Here is a 21,958-nt window from a genome sequence, read left to right as displayed (position 1 = left end):
GTGCTTTTGATTTTTAAATTATTCTCTTCCACTTCAAGTTAACTCATAAACTGTAAAATTTTGAAGAAAATCTGCATATTTATTTCTTTTAGTTATGTAGCAAAATAATAAAATATATTATTATTTTTTTGATTTGTATCGTTGCTTATATTCCAAACAAAGAAAATAAGTTGAAAAAATATATAATTTAAATTTAAAATTAATATTTTTGTGTCTGGATGAGCATACCCCCAAATGTGCTTGTTGTGTGCCTCGCCAGATAAATGGCGTTCCTATTTTTCTTTGGTTTTAAATAGGAAGCTTAAAATTATTTCTTAGGCTTAACAAAGCCTTCTATTTGTGCGTATAACTTTTTAGCTCTTACTTTATTAAATTTTCCGAAAATGTAATGTCAAAAAAGTTATATTTCTTATAATATCATCTACATGATATTTATATTATGCTGTTAATGACAAGTAAAATGATTTATTTTGTCAGCAGGTAATTGTGTTTACACGCCTCAATGAATATGTGTCATTATGATAATAATTATTTGCAAAGTGTTTTATGTGCTTAGGCACTTTGTATATGATTAATAGCCGGATTTTACGATGTAAAGTCAAAAAGCTAACTAATCCACAACGCTATTGTCTATTCTCTCTCTGGGCAAAACTTGGTCCTAATAAACAATAAAAATATTTTATCAGGACCAAAATTTTACGGAGACATAATAAACTAAATATTACTAGGGTAATAAATACAAGATACTATGTTAAAATTATAATTATATAGTTTATTTATAACATAACACTTATAACTAAAACACCTACGAATATATTGCACTCAGAACAGCAACAAAACTGTAAACGGATAATAAATATTTAGCTTAAGATTAACAATTTAATTATGCTTCTTGAAACGCTGGCATGAAAGTAAAAGTTATGAAAATAACAATATGAATAGAGTGTACTGTATAGGATCTTAAAAGTTAATAATCTCATATTTTAAAAATAATAGTTGTACCCTTTCATTCTTCTTCTTCTTTAATTTGTTTTGCTTGTAGCCTTTTTAATTAAAATGTTGACTTGTACTTTAGTTATTTTTGTAGGTAACAACACCTTATTGTAATTTTTACATCTGTCTTCTAACATAGGTAATATTATCACTTTCATAGTAATAAATTTGAATGGCCTCTTTGTATCAAATTTTCTTACGCAGAGGTTGTGGTCTTCGTTTGAGAATGCTTTCTTGATGGCTTACGAGATCCCTTTCTGCTGGGCTTGGTCATCCTCTTTGAGTACGTGTAATGAGTGTGGGGACGTGATTGACTTGAAGCGTGACTCTGCGCGCTTTGTGCTGCAGCAAGCTGGCTTGCTTGTTGCAAATAATGCAATGCTGACAAATGTGCGGAACCACTTGGATTACTGAGCACCGTCTGGGGAACCATGACTCTGTATTGCGACTGGTATTTGGCATTAGGCGTTGGGGTAACATAGCTAACCGTCTGCACACTAGATTGCACTGTTTTACCTTGGTATGGGTACGCTGTGGCAATTGTGTGATCCTTGCTCGGATAATTCTCTGAGAGACCGGCGAGGGATGCATCCCTCGACTGAGTATCATATGAGTATTCAGCTGCACCAGATGAAGGGTTGACTTGATAATTTTCGCTGTGTATAAGGCGAGACGGTAAAACGGACACTGGCTCCTTTTGTTCATTTTGGGACTCGTAATATTGGGATGAGTATGTGGGAATTTCCACTTTAACTGGCCCGTATTCGGACGAGGGTGTATCTTGAGCTTGTTCCTGTCCGTGGGCAGAATCGTGTTGTCCTGGAGTAGCGTCTTCATAGTTTGCTTGGGCGCTAGCGTGAGGTGAAGCGTATGACTCATAGTTTACTTTCGAATCTTGATCTGATTGTTGAGAGGTTGCATACGCCTGACTAGCATCTTGTAAATTGGCTTGATGGTCAGCAGTCTCGCCTTGGTAGGCGCTAGATTCTACGTTCGTCAATTGGGAATACTGTGATGGGTCGTAGTAAGCTTGGGCCTTAGAATCGATTTGAGGTTCGCTGGCAAATTGATACTGATACTGTTGTTGTTCTGTGGGATGTTCGTATACCGCATGCTGTTGAGGAACTGCTTGCTGCTGCGAGTAGCTCGAATACTTCGTTGCTACCGGTTGTGCAGCCGAGTAATTAATACCAGAGTAATCTGAATGACTAAAAGCGGGACTAGGATAAGAATTTGAATAGTGACCAGTGACTTGAGCTCCTTGGGATAGTAATGAGTTTTGGTAATTCATAATTTTAGGTGCAAATGGGTAGCCATTCTTCTTGAAATATTGATTGACGAGCGCTTGCAGGTTGACAGTGTTGAGATGTTGGGAGAGTGGGTAGTTCTTAGGTAAATCGGCGTACAACTCGGCAGTAGGGTTTTTGAGATAGGAGCTTGGCACCCTCAATACTAGAACTGGTACTATCCTTTGATTGGCACTTGTGTAAGGGTGTTGAGCATGTAAATGGTCCTGTGTCAATCCTGCGCCTTGGTAATGTGGATTTTTGAGCAACTGCCTTGGGTCTACGAAGTAATCTGGCATAACTGACGGAAATTGTTGACTCAAACCCGAAAATTCCTGGCCATTGTAGGTGGTGTAGAGCGTTTGGGCTGGTTTTTCGATTTCCTCATATTTAGTTTTTAATGGGTTCGATGGTACCTGGTAGTTGTAACCTCTCGATTCCTCCTTGTTAACTTCGACTAATTCGAATGCCTGAGAAGGCTGAATCTCCACTGAAGATGCATGCGGTGAGTATTCACTTTCTGGTGATGAATATTTACCAGGCTGTACGCTAAGATGACCAGGAATATCTTGTTGGGAGTAGGGATAGATCATGAACTTTCCTTTCTCGTGGCCAGACTTGCCGAAATAGTTGTAAGAATAACCATTATTGGTTTGGTAACCGTAGCCAAGATTGGCGTCAATTGTTCTTTTACCTTTAGTCTTGGTGTCTGTGTCATTGAAAATCTCTATGGCGATGACAGCAGGAAACAGTTTGGGGTTTGATTCTGTGCTGTTGTTTTCACTTTCATCTACTTCAGTCTTCTGATCTTCCACCTTTTCACTCTCTGTCTCCACTGGAACATCGGACTTGACACCAAATTTTTCTTCGACTTCTCTTAAGAATTTTCTCTCGTCACTCGTTAAACCTTGTTTTTCTCCATCTTTCTCTGGCTTGTATTTCTTCGGATCGGGTTCCGTACTCGCTCGCGTTAACAGCAGACATAGCACGACCTGGAATTTTAAAAAAAAAACTTTAGTTAATAAAAACATCTAAAACATTTTTATGTTGTCGTTATATTTCTCAACTTTATCTATTAAAACATCTAGATACATTTACAACAAATCATAACAATTTGACTTTAATCTAGTTCCACAAGTTCTAGCTTCGCTTTCATTAATTCACATAATACATTATTATTATGTAGTTTCTGTGGTAAAACGCACGATTTAGTACTTATATGACTGCACTCTAAATCACAAGCAATAAGATGCGGCACGACTTTTGTCGTAAAGGCTAGATTCTCTGTTTTACATAACCGGCATTTCCGCTACATCCAGCCCCGCCTCCTACTTTCCAAGATGCGTGGATTATACCAATAATTTGTGAATTCAATTAGAATATTCAAAGAATATTACATAATACGAACGCGGAAAGAAATTCAGATTAATCAATAGATCTGGTTTGCGGGGAAAAATTGAAGTCGTCAATTACAGTGACATTTATTGACTCTCGATAGAGTTTAAGTTTCGTAATGTATTTTCTAATCGATTAAAAGACTCAATTTAAAGTATGAGTATGCATTTTTTCTAGATTTTTGTGTATTTTAAAATTCATGAGACTGCTTATTTTATATGAAATTAATCTTTTTTTAGCTTTTATTTTGTGTCGATTTTAATACAAACATTTCTATATATTGTCTCCCAATTTTTTATTTATAAAGGGTTATCACTTTGTTATATTTAATCTTCCAATGTTACGCAGCTCACACGATACAAATTAATTAACGAATCCACAATCACGACAGTGCATGCAAAGATGATGCACATTACGTGCATGAGATGAAAGCGAGATCCAGTGGATTACAGTGAAAGTCCCCCGACAGGATTGCAACACTAATGTTTCCTGACTCCGCACAGGAAACACTTTGTGTTTTTGCTAGGAGATTCGTACGGTTTTGTTACAATGCAAGATTGTGAGATTTTCTTCACAAATTCGTGTAAAACTATTGCTGAACAATTTTAATGATATCGTTACATTCAATTTGACAATTTATGCAAAGTTTTATGGGGCGGTTTAAGTTAACGTCATTTCTAAACTTTTAAATATTAAATTTTAATGACACTCTCACAAATATCTTTTTTTCCTATTATTTTTGTCGAATTTAAATTGTTGATAAGTTGTATATTTTGTCTGTTAATAATAGATCACAACATACTACTGTAATATAAATATGTAATACTATAATAAAAAGTTATGTTCATTATTATGACTAAAATGACATTTTTTGAAAACACTCAATCTATCAAACAAACAAAGCTATCAATAAGTAACTTAATTAAAAATATTATGAAGTGTTTATATAATAATATGTATAATATTACTTAATATTTGTTATAAATACTATTTAATATTTAGCGAAATGCCCGGAACAGCTGGCGTCCGTGACCCCGTGACCCCAGAACTAGAGTTTACTACAAGATTGATTTATTTGCAGAATATGCATTTATGCAAACCGTTTAGATAAGAAAATTTATCAATTTCCATGTCATGAATGATTGAATATTCAACTTTACGTATGTTAAGGAGACTTCAACCATTTATCTTACTTTCATTAATATAAGAATCAGAGAGTACATCACCATACTTACATACTTACTTACTTACATTAAGTAAGAGAGGTGTAATATGACGATTTTTACCATTTTTTAGAATTTAGAATTATAGGAAGGTTAGGTAAAGGTAAACATTATCAAATGACCGTAAATTCTGAGTTCTAACATATAAAAATTAAAATTCTACATACAAGGAATTCAGTACTAAAAAATCACCCAGAAGTCATAAAAATTCACAATGAACAATTTCAAATTACAAATGATGACACAGATAGAAAATCTATTCCGTAAGACAAAGTGAATTTGTTCAGTGAACTTTATTGATGCTGTAACAATTGACAGCAAGAGTATGACTTGCAATACAAACCAGGCCACCTTCTCGAGTAACATTTCGACAGTGAAGAGCAATTATTTTGACACGAGGTGTAAAATTTGACGAGATGAGATTTAATACTGTCGCAATGATACTTAGATCATGTAATAATTGTAACACTGTGTTGTTTGTTTTTCCTTGACAATGACATACTATATTTTACTTTGTTTAAGTTTGCTACTATTATGTTCTATATTTTATCAAGATGTGGATTTTATGTACAGTTTTGCAAGTTACACATAAGTTTGAATAATTAAAAATAACCTACATCTCACATAATATTATAATTTATAATACATATATAAAATTCTTGTGTCACAATTTTAGGCCGCGTACTCCTCCGAAACGGCTTTACTGATTTTAACCAAATTTTATATGCATATTCAGTGGGTATGAGAATCGGCTACTGGGTACTTTTTATATTGATAAGTGAATTTGTTGAATAAATAATAGTAAATTATTAAAACTCGAGACTGACGGCGACCATTGTTTGTGCGACGGGATAGCGATGGTCGTTGCCATGGTGTACTTATTTAGTCACTTCAATAAAATAATACGGGCGAAATACTTTATATAGCAAAGAAACGTTTGCCGAGACAGCTAGTAATAAATAAATATTATTATGTTAGTGTGTTACAAAGACTGCAAAAAATGTGAACTATACAAATTGGTGGTCTTACCACATCGAGCGGTTTCTTCCAGACAAACAATTTGTCGATTAAAATCTTTAAGGTGATAGGATGATATTTGAGAAACCGAGTTATTCTCACGGTAGATACGTAAAAGATTTTATGGGTGTCTCTATATTTTCTCGCAAAAGGTGAACAATATTCGATCAAGACATCAATAATTGGATCTGTATCACTCATCTCACACACTCATCTTGGTTACAGTAACATTACGTCATAGGAAATGATAAGGAGAGGAACATTTTCATCTTACTTAATAATCAGCTCAAAATCATTACGAAATAAAATTTACACATTTGAAACACATAAAATGAGTGTCTTATTACGTGTGTAACTACATATTGCATGTGCGGTCCGACAGTCACTAATCACTCTGAGAGTACTAATAATAATAGCTCCCACACCGGTTTCGGTGACGGTGGCCAGTTTCACTGAATCCAGGCCAGGTGCGCAGGAGTAATTTTATAGTGCCCAAGTGTGGGCGCAGTACACAAGAGCACTCTCTATTCCTTTACTCTCATAACCCAGTGGGACGGCAGACCGACACGACTCGCGAGAGATCAGGCGCAGGACCAACTTTTTACATGCCCATCCGACGCATGGATCATCTTACTTGTTAGACAATCAGGTGGTCCTAGCCAAACTAGGAAATAATATGTTTCCAATGCGGGAATCGGACCCACGACCTCCGAGTCAAGAGCCATGCTCTTAACCACTGGACCACGGAGGCGTTGTGAGAGTACACAGCCACAGTAACAGTCAGGCTATCGTCATTTTATATAAACTGAAAGTTTTCCTATTTAAATGACCCCTTCAGAGGTAAGAAAGACCAGCAACTATGAAGCTTCAGTTACATAATAATATACTTTATCGAAGGCTAGGTGGAATATTCAGTTCTGAAGAACTGAATATCTCCTAAACTCTAAAGTAACCGCGATCGAAACTCCATAGTTGCTGGTCGTTCTTACCTCTAATAGAGGTCATATGCAGAAAAACTTTCAGCGTTTATAAAATGATGCCAGTCTGGCTGTCGCTGGCTCTTAGGTTATAAGTATGAAGCAGGTAAAGATAAGCTACTGTATGAGTGAAGAGGTAAATCCAAGAAGGTTTACCTTATTTCTCAATACATTCTCTGACTTGCCGTTTGAACATTTCCTATGTTTTTAAAATTGAGAGCGTAAGTGGGTGAAGTGGATAACTAACATTTTATAACATTGTGTCAATTCAGACCGCGACGCGTAGCATTCGCAAATTTGTAAGGATTTGACAGACTTCAACTGCGTGAGACATCTTGCAAGTCTGTAAATTCAATACAAATTTAGAAATGCGTCTACGCGTCGCGTTGCTGTCTGAATTGACCCTAAGGCAGTTTACTTACTTTATCTAATGTAGCGAAATGAACATTTTAATTATAACTCTATAAAATTAACTTAATCTTTCCCGTCACTAATGAAGAGGTTATCAATCAATTAACAATAATAATTTATGACTGGAAAATCTTCTGATGGGACGTTGAAGCAGTTTTATTATGCAATTATAGATTTACGATTAGTAAATTAATTTTGTTAAAGTAATTTTGATAAAGGTACGAGTAGCGGTACGTTAACGTTTTTATACCTTTATCAGCTTAGTATAGAAATATGAACTATAATTGGACACTGTTAAGCATTCGTGTCCTAATCCACAAAAAATTTACGTATTGAGTTATGAATGCAATTGTGTTCTTAAGATGAATTAGAACAAGACTGCATTCAAAATTCAACAACAAAAATTTTGTGGGTTAGTAGTCCTTAGTACACAAATGCTTAACAGCGACCAATTAATATAGTCACTTCATAAAATACATCGTCATAACGAAACAACGCGATGTGAGTTTTTACAATGCGCATACAACTATTCAGACAGACACAAAAAACACCAAATCGAAAGGAAGAGCGCGAATAGTGCTGCATATTCTTAAAGAATCTCGTATCAATGCGAACTGACCCTAAGCACCTGTTTCTGTCAATCCAAGATGGCAACCGGAAACGTCAATAATATAACACCATAAATCACGCACGCAATAATTAATAACCGTGCAGTTACGACATTTCGCAAATAAACAAATATTTTCTCTCCGTCATATCTCATACGAGATGGTTTCTTAAAGACGCATTTGCATAAATCAACATACCTTAACATAACAATTAGGATTTTCGTAACTGCCTTGTTATAATCTAAATTGCAGTGAAATGTATTTGCAAGAATAATTGTAAATTGGCAGTAGGCAGTTTGCATTTTTTCTTCTTTGCAAGAAACACTTTTTTTTGTTTGGCTTGTGTCGAAACCATAAAGTTAATATACCTTTTTTTTATGAAATAAGGGGGCAAACGAGCAAACGGGTCACCTGATGGAAAGCAACTTCCGCCGCCCATGGACACTCGCAGCATCATAAGAGCTGCAAGTGCGTTGCCGGCCTTTTAAGAGGGAATAGGGTAATAGGGGAGGGTAGGGAAGGGAAGGGAAGGGAATAGTTGAGGGTAGGGAAGGGAATAGGGTAGGGGTTAGGGGATTGGGCCTCCGGTAAACTCACTCACTCGGCGAAACACAGCGCAAGCGCTGTTTCACGCCGGTTTTCTGTGAGAACGTGGTATTTATCCGGTCGAGCCGGCCCATTCGTGCCGAAGCATGGCTCTCCCACGTATAAAACCTAGCGGAATAGAGAAATAAAGGCCTAAGGTAAGGTAAGTGTATAGGTACACATATTTTTACACACAGATGAAACCAATTTCAGTTACGTTTGACTGCTCGAGATTGTTGCTCTGTTCTAAAAGTATGAGAACCATTTGTAAACAGCGAAATTTGATAAACATAGAAATTTATATGATTATATTATAAAAAAAATATTGGATGATATTAAAAAGCGAAAAACAGTGCGGTACTGCGAATATGAACTTAATATTAAGTTTATTATTGTGGTCATTACACTTATAATTTACTGTAAACTTAATAACCCTAACAGATTCTTAAGAGTTCTTCTTACAATTATTATTTATTGCTTCGCTTATTGAAGTCGTAAGTGGATGAACTGGGTAACTAACAACTAAAAAATATTAGTTTTTTGCATAATCTGCCTCCATGATAGGGGAAATAATTTGAAATAAAAAAATGGATTTTATGTACGGCAAATAGAGAAATTAAAAATCACTATGTAATTTTTTACTAACAAAGGTATAAGATCATTGTTAATACTAACCTCTATGTGCTGTGATAGTCTGCAATAAACGTATTTTATTTTATTTGTTTTTTATTATTTATGTATGGCCATCTGGCCAATAATATATCTATATTAGCCAGATGATGAAGTGAGTTACAAGGTTTGTTTAAATTATTAGGGGAAAAATGAGTAATTACCCTTAAGTTATAAAATGTTACTTATCCACTTCATCCAATTACGTTTTCAATTATTACATTAGAGAAAAGTAACATCTCTTTGCAACACCGTGAGTGTAACTATAGTAGAAAACCGGCGTGAAACAGCGCTTGCGCTGTGTTTCGCCGAGTGAGTGAGTTTACCGGAGACCCAATCCCCTACCCTATTCCCTTTCCTACCCTCCCCTATTCTCTTCCCTTCCCTACCCTCCCCTATTACCCTATTCCCTCTTAAAAGGCCGGCAACGCACATGCAGCTCTTCTGATGCTGCGAGTGTCCATGGGCGACGGAAGTTGCTTTCCATCAGGTGACCCGTTTGCTCGTTTGCCCCCTTATTTCATTAAAAAAAAAACTTTTTTTGTTCATCGAGGGCATGCGTTATAGTGCAGCGCATGTGAGGCATGCCCGCGACCCATGCGCTCTGACCGTACTCAAAACTTTCGCTTTGTTCTTTTTTCTGGAACTTCATAAGACCAAATAAGCCGCACATATTCCACCCAGTAAAATGTTCTCGTCGCACATGTTACAATAATCTGACAGACACTGCAACTGAACAAAAATGAAATTGGGGTTGCGTTCGTTGACGCATTCAATTATTGAATGCGCCACTAAAGTTGAATGAAAGAAGATGACGAAAATTGAAGATGAAAGTGCATAGTGTGGACATAGCTTATGTTCGCTATGTCTGATTGATGTCTGTTACAATATTGGAGTTAAACACGAACACCCCGTAATTCCATCTCTCACGCGATCTCATAAATTGTATAAAATATCTCACAAATTGTATAAAAAGTAATAAATAAAGTAATAATTATGATAACTATAGTCTATTTGCGTTAGGATTAATAAGAATGACAGTTTTAGTGTGTGACCAAAATCAGAAATAGCGAAGCCATCTTGTTAAGTGTCACTGGAGAGTTAGTCGCGTTCGTCTCGTTTTTTTATATTATATTCATATTGTCTATAGTCATATTGTCATGTCATGACAACGCTACGAACAGATTATTTAAATTTGATTACACGTCAAATTGTGTTTTCATGACATGACATGATTTAGACGTGCGAAATAAAAGAACCTCAGGAACTACTGGTCCGATTTGAAAAATTATTTCAGTGTTAGATAACCCATTTATCGATGAAGGCTATAGGCTATATTTTATCACGCTAAGACTAATAGGAGCAAAGAAATAGAGAAAAATGTGGAAAAAACGTAGGAAATCATATTTTGAAAGATCTTATCCCACGAACTACTGGAGCAATTTTTATGTTATTTGGCACAGATAAAAAGTAGACCACGTGAAGAATCATAGGCTATTTTTGTGGACTAATTTGTCTGTGAAATATCTAATTTACGCGGGCGAAGCCACGCGGAACGTCTAGTAATATATAAGTTACAATTATCTTAAGATTCTTGTAGAATAGTATAAGTACTTTTACAATGACAATTATTGTAGATCCCTTAAAAGCAACACTGATATATGTTTATGACTTTAGAAAATTCCACCGAACACTGTTATTAAAAGTAACTATTGAGTAATCTGTGGTAAATCTATAAAAGTTTATTATTCACAATTCACTAGATCCCAAGCTTTTATCTTCCTTTGTCCAGAGCTTAAAAAATCCATTCTCGCGCGACATTTCATTACGAGTTATTAAAAGATAGCTTTGTCTTTCTTTCCCATGGTGAGATTGCCTCTTTGCAAATTATGACTTATGTAACTCAACCTACATTATATTTCGACCTATTGTACTAATGCATTAACTTCTGTTACTTAACTTGTGATAATTATAATCGTTTTCAATTGTTTCTGATGTACCTCATTATAGTGTGCGATATTTGATGCTTGATACCTTTAATTTTCTCAGAGTTCAATTAAAAAGTGTTTGCTGCAATCGGATGAGTTAGTGGGTGGTGTAATAGACATTTAGTAGTGTTACTTAGCTACTTAGTATCGTTTAGATGTTCAAACCGTAGTTATTCTAGGGGAAAGGTCAACGCCACATGCAACAGCTAGAATATTATAAAACCTAGACTACATTTAGAATAAAGTGTGCATATTTTTAAACATAACATTTTTGTACTGTTAAATCTTCTGTTTTTTTTTTATGAAATAAGGGGGCAAACGAGCAAACGGGTCACCTGATAGAAAGCAACTTCCGTCGCCCATGGACAATCGCAGCATCAGAAGAGCTGCAGGTGCGTTGCCGGCCTTTTAAGAGGGAATAGGGTAATAGGGGAGGGTAGGGATGGGAAGGGAAGGGAATAGGGGAGGGTAGGGAAGGGAAAAGGGTAGGGGATTGGGCCTCCGGTAAACTCACTCACTCGGCGAAACACAGCGCAAGCGCTGTTTTCTGTGAGAACGTGGTATTTTTCCGGCCAAAGTTCGTGCCGAAGCATGGCTCTCCCACGTATATTAGATAATTTTTGCCCATATAATTTTATCATGGGGTAATAGCAGCCTATAATTGCATTCTTTGGTTTTGTGTTATCTAACAATATGTCTAAAAAGGCATATTGTTGGATAACACAAAACCCGAACCCAAGCATGAATTTTGACATGTTGTAATTACCATGTTGTATTAACGCTTTGTATTTTGCACTTAAGACGATTTTATGATTAAATCATTTATTACATAAAGTGTCTAATATGAATATAGCGAAAAGTTTTTCTTGTTTAACCCCCAGTTAAATGAAGAAACTGATCGCATGTAGGACTTACTGCTCTTGTGATGCATGCATCATAAGATATAATATTTTATCCATGAAAGTATGTTTGAAAAGCAAATTAGCTATAAAATATGTTAGCAGTTACTATATTAAGCATTAGACAATACTCAGATATCTTTTTTTAAAACCTGCAAAAGGATCAAGTGGTACAAAATCTGTGTCATAAAAAAGACATCAACAAGCGCGAGCGTATGAAAAACAAAAGCTGATATAAAATATGTTTAATGAACATAATATAGTAACATAGATGACTTATGTCATAACAGATCATACAGAGAAAACATTTGATGGAAATATAATATGTTGAATAAAGCTGTCAGTAAGAACATGGAAGATATTATAACATACAATATGTTATGTCATTTTAATATGTGTATATAAACTATAGCTTCATCAACACTGACATTTGCAAGCAATTTTCATAAACAGCCATACACGAGCTGTCTCAATCCAAATGGCGTGTTCGCAGTCCAATATCGTTACATGAATTGTTGTATGCCGTCCATTGTTTTCCTATTTTTAAAGTAATGGTATGCAGTCATTCCTTATGGACGGCTTGTGAAAGGTCAGTTATTAGAGTGATAATTTTGTTAATTTAAGATCAATCAACGAAGACTAATAAACATAATAGGAACGACATGTAATAGGAGCTATCCATACTAATATTATAAATGCGAAAGTGTGTCTGTCTGTCTGTCTGTCTGTTACCTCTTCACGCCCAAACCACTGGACCGATTTTGCTGGAATTTGGCATGGAGATACTTAGAGTCCCGGGAAACGACATAGGATACTTTTTATCCCGAAAAAACGTACGTTTCCGCCGCGATAAACGAGTTTTGGCGCAACGGAGTTGCGGGCGTCATCTAGTATGTAATAATAGAGACAGTTCTATGTTCTTTAAAAATATCCTGTAAAGCTTCTTACTACACAGTCCATATTTATTTTGTACATCAACTACAAAAGTTCATATCTTCGAGATTTCGTCTATTTATTAGGGCACTTTAGCCCTAAAATTCAGTCATTTTATCAATATCAAATTTAACCAAAAAAAGTGCTGCTAGCATTTTACTCGTATTTGGCACCGGAGCAAATTGATTTGAAAATCAACTATTCAAATCAAACCTTTTTAATAAATCATAGCAATCAAAATCTTCATCATCGTCAAATGCGATGATTAGATTTTGCAAGTGTCTGAAAAGCTTTTAGAGCAATTCCGTTGTCAAGGTCGAAAAGTCACAGCACATCATGAAAACTTTAGCGATTTCTTAGAATTTTTTGTCTCAAACTTACTGAGTTATATTAACCAAATATTAAAAAAATAATTAATTTAAATTTTATGTATGTTAATATAAAATAATAATTATAATTATTTTAAGTGTAATTATGTAGATTATTATAATTATAATATAAAAATAATATTTACCAGGTAATAACACCGCATAATTCCGTCGTGTGCTAGAAAAATAAAAATAAATTAGTCACAACACTTCACTTCACTTCACTAGCAATCGAATATAAGCTTTGTTACGTGTGAATTAGGTTCATTGTTGTACTCTACCTGTTTTCGTGTTCCAATGGTCGAGTACGCAAAGCAATGGGTCTGTGTATCACTATGTTACGTTCTTTTATACCTCGGAAGAGTGAGATGCGACTTGGCCGAAACGACAGGTCGCCTACAAAACACACGACGAATGTGGATGAAACTTTCTCCAAGGATATCCACATCCTGTAATTACTTTTTGTTTTGCCTACGGATGTTACGTAATTTCATTAGATTCTGACTTCTTTAGATTACTCGGTATTGATTAGAGTAATGTGCATGTGAATTTGTTTTGTTATGTAATGCTTACTCAATACTTAGTTATTTATTATTTAATTTTCTCGGAATAGGACAGTGAGAATTAGAAGTTTGAATAATTGAATATCGATTTATAATCTTGGACGTGATATTTTAAAATATGTAACTTATGTTTTATCATTCATGTATTGTCAGTTTAAAGACTATTTCATTAAAATATAAAAATATAGCATATAATTATGATAAAAGAAGATTAATAATACTATAACAATCTTGCCTATGCCTCATGCGCACAATAAGCGCGCACACTCATTCGTCGAACGTAGTATACAGTGGCGCTTTCAGTTATTTGCATACATATGTGTATACCAGTGTACAATCATTATCACACACTATTAGCTGTGGCAACGCTCATTAACTTATCTCCTTACTGACTGGTGCCAAAACATGCCAGGTTACAATGGCTTGCATAAAACATGCCACCTGTTACCTATTATTTCATAAGTTGTAAGTATAAACAGTTGTTACATACTACGCTACTTAAAGTTAGGAGCCTCTTAAATCACAGAGTGTAATTTTCAGTAATGACGGTCAAACGAAGGCATCCCCTTTGTCAATTATTCTTCAAAGTCATGACATTTTTAGTCAAACATGTGAGTTGGGACATTTTTGCTAATGAACAGTTTAAAAACGCATATAGCGTGTGAATTAATGTTTCCCCATCAGAAGAATTCTGCAATATTGAAACTTGAGCTTCAGTTTTAATAAATTGTTGGATTTAAATAAAATCTTGATATTTTATGTAGAGCATTAATGTAGTTTAGGTAAAGAAGCTTAAGATTTACAATAAGCATTATACTGTTAAAGTAAACGAACGCGTGACCGATGGTACTAATGCATATTTTATGCAACATCTCCCGAGTTAATGCTTTTTCGTCATATTATAGTGGCGTGGATCAGCGGCTTAATGTTATCATTACGCGATGCATCAAGGAATATGTAAAAGTCCCCATTTATGAGAAAGCCGACCGTTGAGGTCGGACTAATCTCAGGCCAACCTGACTGTGAATACACATGGGAATACTCAAAATGAGTCCAGTCACCTGAAACGATCGGTCTCTCTGTATATGGGGGTCTTAGGCCTGTATAAATAGTCAGAACTTAAGATGCGACCCGGTCTCAAGACGCGGTTCGGCTCTGTGATTGGTCCAAATTTTGACAGCCTACCAATCACAGAGCCTGAACCGTGTCTTGACACCGAGACGCATCCTGAGTACCTACTGACTATTTATACCAGCCTTAGCCTGGATGGGACACTGAATTAATAATATTATTATCATATAAATACATCAACATAAATATATTTTATATACCTGACGTGCTTTTGTTACGTAAAAGTACGTATTTCATAACTGAAAAAAACATAATATATTTTTATAGCGTAAGGCTTTAAAAAACATTTTAAAGCCTTACGCTTTCAAAATATGCAATTATAAGAAAATAGTTATTCATTATCAATCTCTGCAGAAAAGGCAATAAAATTATCTTCTATTTGTTTTATTAAATTAATGTATAATTTGACGATTAAAACAGTCATAATATTATGGTGATCTTTGATTTGATTTGCTTTGATGTGATAAACGATTATAAACAATATAAATCTTATTATTTCTGTAAGTTACTGTTGCATAGATGCAATTGCAAAACAAACCCGGAACAAAATATAATTAATTACAAATATCATCGAATTTCATCATTTTTAGCTGCAAATGTCATGAGTTCATATTTAAAAAGATAGTAATGTTAGATTAGTAGAAAAAGATCGTGATTTATGGTATATATTTCGACCTATTGCCAAATATTTAAACACAGATGCAGTTCAAAGATAACAAAACTGACTATTGTATTTTATTATTATAGTGACTAATACTATATCATTATTGGCTATTGATTTGAAGTAACACTGATAAGTTATTGTTTAATACCAAGCTGATCCCACGTACTAAATACTAATTTTATAAGTTACATTCAAATGGGCGATAGCATAATATTATGAAATAAAACAGTGACAAACATGTGGGCTTCATATTAATAAAATATTTTTTAAATGGTTCCGTAGATCCAGAGGTTAGCTCTTATAAGTTTTCAAACTCACAAGAAAAACAAACTACAGGTAGTTTGTTTTTCTTGTGAGTTTGAATAAATTATGACTCGCATTCGCCCTCGTGGATGTCGGTTACCGCTGCAAAAAGCCTACCCAGGAAAGATCGATCACCAAAATGGTTCCCGGGTCCATCCACAGACTCCGACACTAACAACGATGACGCAGTCATCATCCGCAGGCTTCACAGATTGTGCGATACAGTGAAAAACGCAGATATGTTACTTGTTTTTTCCAGAATAAAATTTAGCCTATGTTACTTGTGGATAATGTAGTTTTCGAACGGTGAAAGAATTTTTCAAATCCGTCCAGTACTTTCAGAGCCTATTCATTTCAAACGAACAAAAAATCAAATCTTTCCTCTTTATAATATTATGTGGCGCCACAATGACGTGGAGGGAAGCGAACGAACAATAAACCCATGGAGGGTTTATTGTAATACTAGTGAAGGGCCACAACTCCGTTACTCCAATATTCGATTATCGCGCGGGAACCGTACATTTTTTCGGGATCAAAAGCATCCTGTGTCATTTTCTTCGTACCCAGCGAAATCGATTCAGCGGCTTGTGTGTGAATAAGTAACAGACAAACACACTTTCGTATATTTTATAATACTAGAGATCGCCCAATGGTCGAAATTTGACCTTAAAATTAATTATCTTCTTCTTTTGGGTCCCCATTTAAAGTATTGACTATTTCAGATTTAATAAAAAAAAAACAATCCATTTTGACAGCAGACTTCAACCATCAACAAAAGAGTATAATTCGTATGTACATTGCACAGGCTTGTCATTCAATAAGATGGTAGTGTGCACATTGTAGTGTGTGTAATGTTTTTATAAAAGCATAATTTCAAAATAATATTAGCTTGATGCACTCATACACCAAATAAACTATAACTGTGCAAAATTTCATTCACCTACGTTTCCGCATTTTTCGTCAAACGGATCCAAAGTTTTTCGCTCGCGTGTTATTTTTATAATATTAGTATGCAAGTAAGAATATGGATGTGTCATCCAGTATTGATTCATTGTCATTTAGTATTGATTAGTAAAGGGCATGTTTACGTCTTACGACGCTCTAGATGTTTAATTCGCTTTTTATTTAAAAGAAATCAATAAACTAGCTCCAACAAAAACTATTTCTTAATCGTGAATAGACAATTTAATAACTTTATAAAGCAATGACGATTAAAAATAAGACGTTTCTAATGAGAATATTATCTAACTGTATGTTAATGTGTGTAGATCTCAAATTACATAATGTTAATAACATTACCGTGTTTTTTAATTGTTATCTAGTGGTCTTTCATCTTTGTTATGAACACAATGAATGACGTTGATTGAAAGTCTTACGGCCGTTCCCAATATTTGATCTATCTCTGGTTTTGCCCTACTAGAGATAGGGCACAATCACAATTGACATAAAATATATGTCTCTAATGTCTAATTTGAGCTATCCCTATCTCTAGTAGGGCAAAACCAGAGATAGATCAAATATTGGGAACGGCCGTTAATCGTTCAGCCCCCGTAGACAAGTGGCAAAACGCTAACGCTAACGCTCGCGCTATAAAATGTATGGATTTGACATTAGTATTCGCTAACGAAGCGATAACTTATGTCATATCGCATACATTTTGTAGCGCTAGCGTTAGCGTTAGCGCTTTGCCACTTGTCTACAGGCCCTGAAATATTTAGTAGTCTACTGTCTAGGCTTATCTGGCCAGTCGTCTAACTGAATCTCGGCCTAGACGATTTTCTGAAAACTGTAAGACGTACGAAAACCTAGGATAAATTGGTCGCTGTTAAGATACAAGTTGGAAGCAGACTTTATGAAGTTGCAGCAGACGACGTGTCGTCGCGACGCTACTGGTTTGTATATATTTCTATAAAATACCCTGCGCAGCTAGCGACACGAAGCTAGCGACACATTCATAGTAATACATAGAAATGACGTGTCGCGTCGACACGTCGTCTGCTGTTGCTTCATGTCGTCCGCTACCAACCAACGGTTGACCGGCACTTTTAACCTACATTTTTATTTGTTGAATTATGAATGCAGTACTTTTCTAAATGATCTAAGCAAAATGACTGCAGTCATAACTTTATACATATTTTTTTTGTGGGATGATACACAAACGCTTAACAGCGTCCTATTGTCGTTTCATAGTGATGCTATATCTCTAAGTATTTCCAAGGCTTTTCGACGTCCTATAGAGATGGGCATAGCTGTAATCTGGTAATATTAACCTAACTTAAGAACCTAAGAATATTAATAGTTTAGGATCATTTAAGTATAAAAATTAAAATATAGCGCTTTGACATCATTTAAGGTTTGTTTTTCTTAAAATCATAAATGTGAAAATATGTAAATGGTCTATTCTAATCTTCTAAAAATTTTATAATATATAAACTTGTACTGTTTATTTTCCTAAATAAAATTTAAAAAAATTAAAAAATATATTTTGTTTGTACGTAGAGAGTATTGAATTAAAAAATATTAATTTTAGAAGCATGGTTTAAACGCTTATGATGGCTTCACATGGGATGTTACGTAAAACATTAAATTCAATTTCCTCTTGAAACAAGTAAGTTGCTCAATGATCTGAACATAATTTAACATTCAATCCGAGACGTGCAGTCAATTTATTATTAATTAATTAATTATATTGATATAATAAACTTATAATGCCTGGAAAATTGTTGGACTGAGATGCAATAAAATCAAATAGAATATGGAGCAATCTTCTTTTAAAGAATTATTTAACACTTTATGGTGACATCGATGCCTTTTCTCATAGTCCACTTTATATGTATACCAAAATATGACATAAAAATCGGTCAAACAAACAAACTCTTCATAATATTACATATAATTTAGATAATAATTATTATGGTTGAATTTCCACCATAATAGTCTATGTCGAAACAGCAGGTAACATCTCACATAGTATATCTAACACAATATTTTCCATATAACATACAGGTGTAACGTACGACCTTGCTACTACATAACGTACATAATACGGTGAAGTAACGTGGGATTAAGGCGCTGTGGTTGTTGCAACTACGTAAAATGGGTTTTTTAAATTTGAAAAATTCTGCTCGATAGAAAAAAATCTCAAAGATGACTGTTTTTCATAATTAAATCATTTTATGACTAAATTACACACTTTCTAGAAAAAACAAAAATCCTACTAATATTATAAAGGCGAAAGTTTGTTTGGATGTATGGATGTGTGGATGTATGGATGTTTGTTACTCTTCCACGCAGAAACTACTGAACGGATTTTAATGAAACTTTACAACAATATAGCTTATACATCAGAATAACACATAGGCTACAATTTTAACCGACTTTCAAACTGGGGGAGGTGTTATGTTTGTTTTCTTATGTTCAACGATTACTCCGCCATTTGTTAACCGATTAAAAAAAAAATCTTTTGGTATATAGGGTATTATTCGAATTTGCTATTATATTAACAAAAGTGGTGATCTGATGAAGGATCTATAAGTAATCGAGGGAACTCCTCAAAATTTATTGGGAAACATGTGGTGACTTCGGTTTCGTGAGAAGTATTCTAAGCATATCCTACCAACAAGTAAGATTTTGCACCGAGGTATACCTGGTATACCGTGGTTCGGAAGGTGCTGAGAGAACTCCTGATTCTTTATAGATACAAGTTTGGGAGTTTCGGCGTTGTTTTAAGAACGGAAAGCATATGCTACTATGCAAATTACATTCATCATCATCATCATCATCACTACCATATTAAACCATACATCGTCCCATGGTTATGACTTATGAGCCTATAATGAGCCTGTCATTGGTACTTTTCATAGTCTTTTAGATCGAGACTCGAGTTTGTCAAACGATAATTTAAAAAAATCTATACCTTCCTAATATTATAAACCTGAAGAGAATGTTTGCTTGAACGCGTTAATCTCAGTTTGTTTCAGTGTTAGATAGCTCATTTATTGAGTAAGACTATAGGCTAATACTAATACGAATAATACAAAACGAAGAAACTCAGGAAAATATGGGAAAAACAGGGGAAATAATATTAGAAATTACGAACTACTGGAGCAATTTTTATGGCAATATTTGGCACAGATATAGAGGAGACCAAGTGAAGGGAGTAGGGACATAAGAGCTATTTTTTATCGGAAAATGTACGGTTTCCGTAATATTCCTAATTTACGCGGGCGAAGCCGCGCGGGACATCTAGTGTAGTATATGTGTCGTAACCTAACGTAAACGATTTAATATATTTGATTTGTGTAATACTAAAAACAAAAGGTTTTTACTCCTATTTTCTATTATCAAGGCACGCGGCGAGCGCGTAACCGCCATGACTGTACGAGGCGCGCTGATATTAATGTTATTTTAATGTCCTTCACGTCGATATTCGTACTGACAGACATCGACCTGCTAATTTTAGGGACTACTGGGCCTTAATGAACAGTAACGAGACGAGATCGCCGTGAGATCTATGGCGCAATGATCCATCGATCAACCACACTTATTATGATGATCGAGATGAGTTACGTCCCTATCATATTAATGGAATTGAAGGGAGATACTACCTTTTACTATAAAAGATTATTATTATATGTTAGGAAATATACATTATACGGTTATATCATAAAATTATCATTTATATCTACTACATGTACATGATAGTTTAGAATTCCTTCTTCTTAATCTTAAGGTGCTCCCTCCCGGGAGCATTCGTTTGTCATGTTTTTTTTTTTATGAAAGAAGGGGGCAAACGAGCAAACGGGTCACCTGATGGAAAGCAACTTCCGTCGCCCATGGACACTCGCAGCATCAGAAGAGCTGCAGGTGCGTTGCCGGCCTTTTAAGAGGGAATAGGGTAATAGGGGAGGGTATGGATGGGAAGGGAAGGGCATAGGGGAGGATAGGGAAGGGAATTGGCCTCCGGTAAACTCACTCACTCGGCGAAACACAGCGCAAGCGCTGTTTCACACCGGTTTTCTGTGAGAACGTGGTATTTCTCCGGTCGAGCCAGCCCATTCGTGCCGAAGCATGGCTCTCCCACGTATATGTGTATCCCACGACCATATGTAACGTTACAGAGTCGAGTATTACGAGTACATCAGTAAAGGAGGTGATCCGAGCATTACAATGCGCACCTTGTAATGATACAGTGTGTAATATCTTGATACAACTTGTAATCAACTAGCTATGGTAATGCTCGAAGTCGAATGTTACATTACATGCGAATGCTCGTTGGTCAGGGAGGTAGAATTGTAATGTAATGCTCAAAGTCGAATCTATAATGTTACATTACACGTGAATGTTCGTCAGTCAGGGAGGTAGTATTGTAATGTAATGCTCAAAGTCGAATCTATAATGTTACATTACACGTGAATGCTCCCGGTGAGGGAGCACCTTTAAAGACCATTTGATATTACAACCTTCTTAAATTATGTTTTTATTAATATATTAATATTTCGTACTCAATAATATTCTTCTCATTTTGTTTATTCTCTATTGAAATATTTTTTTTTTACTTACGCTACGTACATATTATTGTGAGAAGTTTTAACATTTATTGCATCGTAAACTAAGATGTCTTAACATTGTACTCGTTATCTTAAAATATTCAAAATCTCAGTTAGAATTTGCATAAACATATTTGCAACTTACTCGTTGCTCAAAATGTAAATATTAACGGACGATTAAGCAACGACAGAAAGTGAGCTTAACTATATCAAGGTTAAAGCTCGGTTATGGCGAAAAAGTTCTACAAATTACCACTTGATGATCCAATAAATCATAATTAGTTAAGTGAAGAACTTAATTTTTTCTTTTGATTTACAGACTGTAATTATAATTACTAAAATATTATCTAGATTTATTTTAATAGCTATAATTACATGATCCAATAAAACATAATT

At 34.9% G+C, this 21,958-nt stretch overlaps 1 protein-coding gene across 1 annotated transcript; it reads right to left on the bottom strand.

The window, feature by feature from the left end:
- Positions 1-1,156: 1,156 nt before the first annotated feature.
- LOC121735011 lies at positions 1,157-13,657 on the bottom strand. The gene is made up of 3 exons (XM_042125679.1): positions 13,634-13,657; positions 13,499-13,530; positions 1,157-3,271 (listed from the first exon to the last, which is right to left on the bottom strand). The coding sequence occupies exons 2-3, from the start codon at positions 13,514-13,516 to the stop codon at positions 1,190-1,192; spliced, it is 2,100 nt and encodes a 699-aa protein (XP_041981613.1). The 5' UTR covers positions 13,517-13,530; positions 13,634-13,657; the 3' UTR covers positions 1,157-1,189.
- Between the last annotated feature and the right edge of the window lie 8,301 nt (positions 13,658-21,958).

Source organism: Aricia agestis, chromosome 16 (assembly GCF_905147365.1).
Source record: "Aricia agestis chromosome 16, ilAriAges1.1, whole genome shotgun sequence".
NCBI lineage: Eukaryota > Metazoa > Arthropoda > Insecta > Lepidoptera > Lycaenidae > Aricia > Aricia agestis.
This window is presented reverse-complemented; position numbering and strand designations above follow the sequence as displayed.